This window comes from Meriones unguiculatus, chromosome 6, assembly GCF_030254825.1.
Source record: "Meriones unguiculatus strain TT.TT164.6M chromosome 6, Bangor_MerUng_6.1, whole genome shotgun sequence".
Lineage (NCBI taxonomy): Eukaryota > Metazoa > Chordata > Mammalia > Rodentia > Muridae > Meriones > Meriones unguiculatus.
In genome coordinates this window covers 31,647,165-31,655,625 of record NC_083354.1, presented here as the reverse complement: position 1 = coordinate 31,655,625, position 8,461 = coordinate 31,647,165, and the positions used below count along the sequence as shown (strand labels likewise).

Genomic DNA, 8,461 nt, shown 5'->3' with positions numbered 1-8,461 from the left:
GTTGCTGCACAGCAGGTGACTGCGATTTGCCTTGTGCTCTAGAAGCGGAGTGATTTTGCCAGCTGCAGAGAGTTTCCGAAAGTGTTCAGTGTTCAGAACCCTGGGAACTTTTCAGAGTGTATGTAAATGCTGGAGCGAGAGGCAGGGTTGCTGCTGTTGGTGTTTGGATGCTGTTCGTCAAGCAGTCGTGTGCAAAGAAGTGAGAAGAAGAAATTAGACATCCTGACAGCGAAGATCAAACTTGCACCGAGGAACTCGACTCCCTAATCAGCAGGAAGTGGTCTAAGGATAACATTGCTTCCTTTTCCCCCTAATCAGCAGGAACTGGTCTGCTGATAACAACACCCCCTCTTCCCCCTAATCAGCAGGAAGTGGTCTAAGGATAACAATGTCCCTTTCCCCCCCAATCAGCAGGAAGTGGTCTAACGATAACAAGACCCCCTTTTCCCCCCTAATCAATCAGCAGGAAATGGTCTAACGATAACAATGCTCCCTTTCCACTCTATTTTTTTCTCTCCTATCTAGTGTTAGGAGGGATGGAGGGGGAAGTAAAAGCACAGAGATCTGAGTAGATCCACCATATGATGGTGCTGATCCACCATGAGGTTGGTATTCTTCACTTCTCAGTGGACCAGGAAAGGGGAAGCCTGAACTCCTCAGGCTTTCTCCTGTTTCTCCCTATTCAGTCTGTGACGCACAGCCCATGGATGACGCTAAGTCCAGCTGAGTTGGCTATGAAGGAGAATCCCTTTGCCCGCTTCTCATCCCCACTTCTGTGGCTCCTCCTCCTTTCCCTAGTGAAGACTGACATCCCTGCCTTCACCTCTTCCCGAGGATCAGAAATGACAAGTCACAAAAGTGGTAAATAGTGATGGTGGCCGTGGTGCTTCTGGTGTAATAATGTAGCCGGAGACCCCAGGCCCAGGCTGAAAAACTAGCTGGTTTATTCTGCACCCACATCCCTGGATGAAGTGGACTTTTGTCCTTTTCCATCTGGAGCTGTCAGCGGTGAGATAACAGCACAGACTGAAGCAGCAAACAGGAAAGCATCTTCAGTCCCAAGACACAGCTGGCAAGTGCGGCAGGTCCCCTCGGGCGCCTACAGATTACAGCCATCCAGCCAACGGTCCAGAGTGTCCGACAGCTGGCAGTTCTTGGACCAGATGGGCCTGCGGAGGGAAGGCCAGAGAGTGAGCAGCAGCAGTTCCTTACAGTCAGGGCCTGGGGGCCCAGGGCCACCCGCCCACACCGGCCCACACCCAGGACACCTGAGCCTCCCCGCTGTGCACACACTCCTTCAGACTCTGTGCTTCTTGGTCCTCACCCCAGTACAGTGTGCCCTCCGTGGTGTGCCTACACTGTCCCTGCCTCACACAGGAACTGGGGCACCCTAGCCCTGTGACCTGTTAGTCACTTGCAGTTCTTTGACTCGCGCAGGGCACCAAGGAGGCACCTTGGTCATGGGCTCTTTCCACCTGCCTGTGTACCTCCTTCATTCTGTAGCATCTAAGATTCCTTCTCCCTCTTCACTCTTCCTGGGGCATCTGGACTGAACCTCTAACCTCTTCTCCTGACGTCCCTGAGACATCCAGTCCCTAATGACATGCCTAAGAGGACTCCAGATTGGGGATCCATAGTAGACAATGGTCCCCTTCTCTCTTATAGCTCTGGAGCAGCAGAAAATATACACACCCTCATTCCCAGACTCCCGAGGCTCTTCATAGCCCAGGGCGGAGGGTGTGGAAGGGGCTCCCCAGCACAGCAGAGTGACTGTGAGGACACATGGCTGCCTGTGAGCTTACTCAGAGCCGCCTTCCCAGGAATCTGGAACATAAGGCCCCGCAGCCAGAATGGACCAGCATACTGCTCCGTAATTGCACACAACAAAATGACTTAGCTCATTAGTGTTTATCCCAGACACTCAGCCGAGCTCACCAATTAATCAGAAAGTGCAGACCATGTATCTGAGGAACCTCAAGCTCCCAGGAGGCAGTTACCATTAACAAAGAGACTTCCACCATCATTCGAGGTCTGCTGTTTGCAGCACAGCTGCGGTAATGGATCCATGGTGTTGACCACAAGCTGACTCAGCAGAACTAGAGACCCTCAGCACCTACCTCACTCTTCATACTCAGATCAATTACAGAGGAATCCAAAGTTTAGGTATAAAAGGATAACATCATAAAAAATCTAATTTTTTAATTTACAGAAGTGTCCAGGGCTTACTTGGTGTCGGCAGCGCTCTGATACCGAGGTGAAATGGATGGGGTTCTTTGAAGCCTCCAGCATAAAACACCTTTAATTTGGGTGCACTTGTGTGTACTTTAGTGTTCAGGTGTGTGTGGTGTGCGTGGATGTGAGTGTGCATGCCTGTATGTGTGCACACACATGGACGCCAGAGGATGCGATCGGTGGTTGTGTCAGGCATGATCCACCTTGGTTTTGAAGACAGGGTCTCCTGCTGGTCTGGGGCTGGCTGGCCTGAGTCCCAGGGACCTCTCAGCACTGGGATTACAGCTGCTTGCCACCAGATGTAACCTTTTAAAACATGGGTTTGGGCCTTCAAACCTAGGTCCTCGTGCTCTCCAGGAGAGTACTTTATCAACTGAGCCGCCTCCCAGCTCTTAAAGACATTTGTAAGAAGCCCGGGGGGGGGGGAGGGGGCTCACACAGACCCAGAAACCACAGGAAAAAGATAAAGTTTGATTCTAAGAAACGGTTAGGTCTCATCTAGGACAAAAATACCATAAAGTCAAAACACCAATGACAAAACTAAGAAAGCAACCCGCACAGATGTTACTCATGAAGACTTAATAGCTGGTTTGTAAAGGATGCATTAGAAATAAGTAAGAAGGGGCTGGAGAGACATTTCAGTAGTTGAAAGTGTACACTGGACTGGAGTTCAGTTCCCAGCAACCACAAGGAGGCTCACAACTGCCTGTGCCTCCAGGTCTGGGCAATGCAATGCCCTCTTCCAACCCCTGCAGGAACTGCACACGTGTGCGAGCATGTGCACACACACACTTAAAAGCGTTTCTTAAAGTAATCAGCAGGGATAAAGGGAAATACACAATGGTGGATAACCTTGGGTGTCAGACTGACTGGCTTTGGAATCGTCTGTGGGACATGTCTAGAGGTGTCTGTGGAGAGCTTTCCGGGAGGTTTACTGACGGGTGGTGAGTCCTGCCTTGAAGCCAGGCGGTAGCATCCCACAGACGGGAGAACAGAACTGAAAATCGGAGAGGGAAGAGCCAGCTGAGTACCTGCCTTCCTCCCCGCTCCTGATCCGTTTCTTCATCTGCAGAGACACAGGCGAACAGCTGCCACACCCCCGTGGACGGAGTCCTCAGACATGAGGTAAAAGAAACCTCCCCCCTTCAGCTACTTCCTGTCAGTGATCCGATTGCAGGCAATAAACTGAATAAGCCCCCATGAACACCTGAAAAGACAGTCACTTTTCTGCAGCTTAAAAACACAAAGTGAAAAACAACAGTCTTACACTCTGCTGTTTCACGAGACTGTCCAAGAATCCGCGGTTTCTGGGCTGCAGGGCCAGCACCCTGGCGGGGTGACGGTTCCTGAATGGCAGCTCAGCACGTCTCACCAGCTTGTTTTCACTCCCTCTTGTTTTGCTTTATTTTTGAAGTAGGGTCTAAGGTAGCCCAGGCTGACCTCAGATGCACTGTGAGGCTGAGGCTGGGCTTCATTTATGATGCTATTGCCTCTGCCTCCTGAAAGTCGGGATTCTAAGCATGCACTACCAAGTCCACTTTCTCTCCAGCTTTTAAACACACCAGATAGTCCAAAAGGTTCCTTGTATGAGATCTCCATACGCAGACACTTAGGCATGCAAGTTCTAAAAAGTTGGATGTTTGAGGCAGAATTCTTTGAAACAGCAACAATGGCCAGATAGATACATAAATTAAAATGTAAAATATAATGGATAATGTGGAAGTTTTCAATGACCATCATCTGAATTTCCATTCTCAGAGAGAGGCTTCTTACCAACAATTCACAAGTCTCAGAAAGTCCCTGAAACTTACAAGACTCTCCATTTTCAAAGTTATAGAAGCCACAAACAGTGTCTTGGGGAGGAGATTTCAACCTATCCATCTACCTACAAGGCACTCACCACTCCAGGTTTACAGCTTCCCTAAGTCCACAAAGAGGTTGGGGTGGGCTTCTTGGTGATGCAGAGTCTCTGAACTGTCCATATTCCTGTAAGTAACGCTAAGAAAGCCTTTGGTTTGCCAAGTTGCCCTCTGACAGATTGTTACTTTGATCTCTTGGGGTGAGACACAAACAGACTTTTTTTTAAACCAACAATGAGAAGGTCTGACCTCGTGGCAGGGTGAGTAGAAAATGGCCCAGCAGTGAAGACCACTGGCTGTTCTTTCACAGGATCTGAGTTCAGTTCCCAGAACCCACTCAGTGGTTCATAACCATAACTTCAATTCCAGGGACCCTGATCCCTTCTTCTGATCTCTGTGGGCACCAGGCCCACGTGTGGTACACATACATATATGCAGGCAAAACATTCACACACAAAATAAAATAAGTAAATCTAAAAGATAAAGGTGCTGACCCCAGCAAGAGGCTAATTCGCTAAAGAAGTGCAACCATGGGAGCCCTCAGAACCAAGGGTCAAGGCAATCGCAGTGGCCAATCCCAGAAACGGGGAGCAGACACAACAGGGATCCCTGGAGCTCTCTGGCCAGTCAATCCAACTGAGTCAGCGGGCTTCAGGTTCCGTGAGAAACCTTGTCTCACAAAAAGGAGGTGAAGAGTGTTGAGGAAGACAGATTACATCAATGCCTAGTCTTCACACACACACAGACACACACACAGACACACACACACACACACACACAGGCACGAGAGAGAGAGAGAGAGAGAAAGAGAGAGAGAGAGAGAGAGGCAGACAGACAGACAGGAAAGTGAAGCTGAGACCCATCCTTCACCTCTCCTTACTCCTTGCCTGTGACTAGCGTGTGGCCGGCCACCTCACACACTCCCGCCACGACTGTCCCCACAGGACGCGTGGGCGTCTCTCAGGAGTCTGCTCACAGCCTTGCTCGGCCTCCATCACAAGCCACAGAGGGCGCCCCACTTACCATGCTCCCATCCCTTTTTTTCCTTTCACGATTTTCTTGGCACACGCGATCGTATCCTTTAAGTTTGGATTCAGTAGAGCTGCAAAGGAAGTGAGATGGGCGGCTGCTGTGCCGTCCAGTGGCTCTCCACCGCCCCACCTCGCTTCCCACCGCTCACCCTCACAGAGGCTGAAGCCCCTGAGCCACTCCTCACCCACTGGGAGAGAGGGAAGCGCTGTCTTCAGCGAGGCCCAAGGCTGCCGGGACTAACTTAGCCCCTGCACTGCAGACAGCTCGGCTGTCAGGGACACCTTGCCTGGCCCCTCAGTTGGCCTCACTGAGGAGCCGTTTTTGCCTGCCTCCTGCTCTGCTCACCAGTCAGGCAGCCTTGGGCGTGGGTTCTAATCTTCCCGCTTACAGGAGGGATAGAAACAGCGCCACTCTTGAGAGGCCACTGAAGGCATCCCATGAACTGACGCCTGCGAAGGGCTTGGGGAAGCTCTTGGCAAGGCTCCCTGAAGCTCACAGGACACAGGAGTGGACCCTGGCCAGCTGCCTCTCCCCAGACAGAGGTCCTTAGGTCTCTTTCTGAGGGGCAGATGTGTCCCCTTTGGGCTGTTCCTGTCTCCTCCCTACAACCGCTTCTGACTGTCACCGTGACAGCATGGGAGAGATCTAATGGCGAGGCCTGGGTGACACAGGACCCCAGAGAGCAACCTTTCCCACCCTCAAGCTGCCGCTCTGCTGCTTGCCCCTGCTCCCAACATTCCAGACATGCCAGCACCTTGGGGCTTTTGTCTTGGTCTTTATCTTTTTTCCTTCTCGCCATCTCTCACCATCCCCCTGTGAGGGCAGCATTCCACCTCCCGGAAAGAGCTTAGACACCACCCAGGCCAGCCCCCGCCCCTGTCCCCTCCGCAGCCTCCTGCGCCCAGGGGACTGGAGAGAAAAGGACCCACCAGAGCAGGACACAGCACAGAGGTTCTTGCCGTGGTCACACCATTCACTGTTGCGGATCTGAAAGAGGCCGAAGCCAGTGTAGCCACCTTGTGTGTTCTCATAGACCGCCGAGGGGTTGAACTTGCTCTCAAAATAAGCCAGGCACACCCCTAGGAGGTGGAGAGCATGTGGTGTGAGGGGACGCTGGAGGGAGGGATGGCCGGGCAGGGGTGGAGACCGAGGAGGGGAGCGGGGCCTGAAGCGTCCTACTCACAGTTTTCAAGGCTGTAGCCCTCAAAATAATCCAGGCCCCCATCGTGGAGCCGCTTAGCCACCACGCAGCGCCCCAAGATGGAGGCCCCGATAGGAGTGAGCAAGCAGCTGATGAGGAGCAGCACCAGGTACAGCTGCATCTTCTCCAGGCTCCGGTGCCTCAGCACTGTGGGTGCCGGCTGAGCGGACAGTGTCAGGCAGCTCCTGCCAAGGCCACAGGGACACTGGGCTTCCTGGGGAGAGAGAGGCACTGGGGAAGGGGGGATTCGGGTGTCCAGAATAAAACACCATCACCTCCCTGCGGGCGACGAAGCGAACCCCACCTTGGTTCTCTGCAAACACGGGTGCCTGGGCCCGCCTCCCCTAGACCTCCCATCTGCCTAGGAAACTACAGTCCCAGAGTCCTCTGCCTCCCAGGAAGACAGTGGCTTCTTGGACTACGGCTGTCATTTTGTCCCATCAATGGATATGGATGCAAATGTCCTTGCCTCTCCCTATATTCAAGAGAGTCTATTGTGTGACCAAACTTCCTGTGCACATTTGGGAAAGAGAGGGAGAGAGGAGGAGAGGGAGGAGGGTGGAAAAAAGGGAAGAGATGAAAGGAAAGAGGAAGAAGAGGAGGAAGAGGAAAAGGAGAAAAGGAGGATGATGAGAAATGAGAATGAGAAAGAGGAGCAGGGGAAGGAGGGAGGAGGAAGAGGAGGAAAGAAGGAGATGGGAGGAGGGGGAAGGGAGGGAGGAGAGGAAGAGGGGGAGGAGGAAAGAAGAAGGGAGGAGGGGGAGAAGGAAAAGGAGAGGGAAGAGGGGGAAGAGGAAGAAAAGGAGAGAGAGGAGGGGGAAGAGCGGGAAGAGGGAGAGGAGGACAGTAGGACGGGGAGGAGGGGAGGGGCCAGCTGCTGAGTGCCCTCCCTGAGGCCCACACCCCTGCTGTGTTGAGTTAGCTCTATTGCTGCTTTCAGCCTGAAATGTGTTCCAGGTTGTGTCCTCGACAACCTTAGACCAGGTTTCTTGTTAGCATCCTCCAATGACCTTCTTCCTGGCCATCCACACAGGGGCAGCCCCAGGGACAAGCTGCCCTGCCAGCCTCACTGTGCCTCCCTTCCCTAGCCTGTGATGGGGGGTGTGGCCTCACTGTGCCTCCCTGTCACTGTGCCTCCATTCCCTATCCTGATGGGGGTGGCCTGTCAGGTGGGTGTCTCTTGACCTCACCGCGACCATGCACAGCCCATCTGCCACAGTCAAGCACAGCTGAGCAATGGCCCCAAACATGTACAAAGTGTCACCCCGAGACACTGCTGGCTCCCTGTCCTTGCACAAGGCCTCACCTGGGCATGTTTTCCCACGCCCTCCAGAACCAGGCCTTACACAGCTGGGCTTCCATCAACAGGAAGCAACGTGGCCACTGAGACCTCTAGCTCCCTGCCTGGGCCCATCTGCTCCTGCCCCTTTCACCATCTCCCTCCTAGTCTTACCCTGGTGCCCTCACATGGACCCCCCCACACTCCTTACACACATGCTGCGCTCCATCTGGGGCCTGCGCCCCTGCTGCAGCTCCCTGAAGGCCGATGACCCCCGCCAGCCCTCACTGCCCACAGCCTTCCTGACGGGGCAGTGGAAGCCTGGTTTTGGACGTTGGCCCATGCCCGAAACCAGATCTACCGCTAGAAAGCAGGGCTGAACCTCTTCCCAGTGTGCCCCACACTGTCACTACAGAACCACCACCTCACACTGCTGGTGTCACTGTACACACGCTCTCCGGTGACAGTCTCCTCCCCCCGGGGCTCCCAGCCATGGTGGGCTAGAAAGGTCCCTGTTGGGAATGGTGTGTGTGTTGGAGTTCTGGTACACACGGAGGGGGGCTGAGGTGTGAGCCGTCCCCTTCGGCTCGTGTCTGGCCCCTCAGCCCCAGGTCTGACGCTGTTTCCTGAGGGCTGCAGAGCTTTTAAGAGGTGGCCGCGTCCTTGTCTGCTCTCCCCCTCCCAATCACAGATCTGATATGACAGCTCGCCTTGTGCTTCTATAAACCTGAGCGGTCACTTCACGTTCCTGTCACCAGGCCTTCCCCACCGTGACGGACAGAACCCTCAGACCAGAGCCACAAATCAATCTCTCCATCCTTAGGCTGCCAGGGACCAAGCAAACTGTCCTCTGGAGAA

The 8,461-nt window shown here is 53.6% G+C and overlaps 1 protein-coding gene across 1 annotated transcript; it reads right to left on the bottom strand.

Annotated features, from left to right (window-relative positions):
* Nucleotides 1-926: 926 nt before the first annotated feature.
* Nucleotides 927-6,556, bottom strand: Lyzl4 (lysozyme like 4). The gene is made up of 4 exons (XM_021647398.2): nt 6,307-6,556; nt 6,053-6,202; nt 5,115-5,193; nt 927-1,169 (listed from the first exon to the last, which is right to left on the bottom strand). Exons 1-4 carry the CDS (start codon nt 6,443-6,445, stop codon nt 1,100-1,102), a joined length of 438 nt encoding a protein of 145 aa, XP_021503073.1. The 5' UTR covers nt 6,446-6,556; the 3' UTR covers nt 927-1,099.
* Between the last annotated feature and the right edge of the window lie 1,905 nt (nt 6,557-8,461).

What these genes read in the sequence shown, in the direction of transcription:
- Lyzl4 (XM_021647398.2), bottom strand. Translation starts at nt 6,445, where the DNA reads ATGCAGCTGTACCTGGTGCTGCTCCTCATCAGCTGCTTGCTCACTCCT. An exon ending in CTGTGCTGTGTCCTGCTCTG is followed by an intron (nt 5,194 to 6,052) that starts GTGGGTCCTTTT and finishes CTTCCTTTGCAG; the next exon opens with CTCTACTGAATCCAAACTTA. An exon ending in AAAAAAGGGATGGGAGCATG is followed by an intron (nt 1,170 to 5,114) that starts GTAAGTGGGGCG and finishes TTCCCTCCGCAG; the next exon opens with GCCCATCTGGTCCAAGAACT.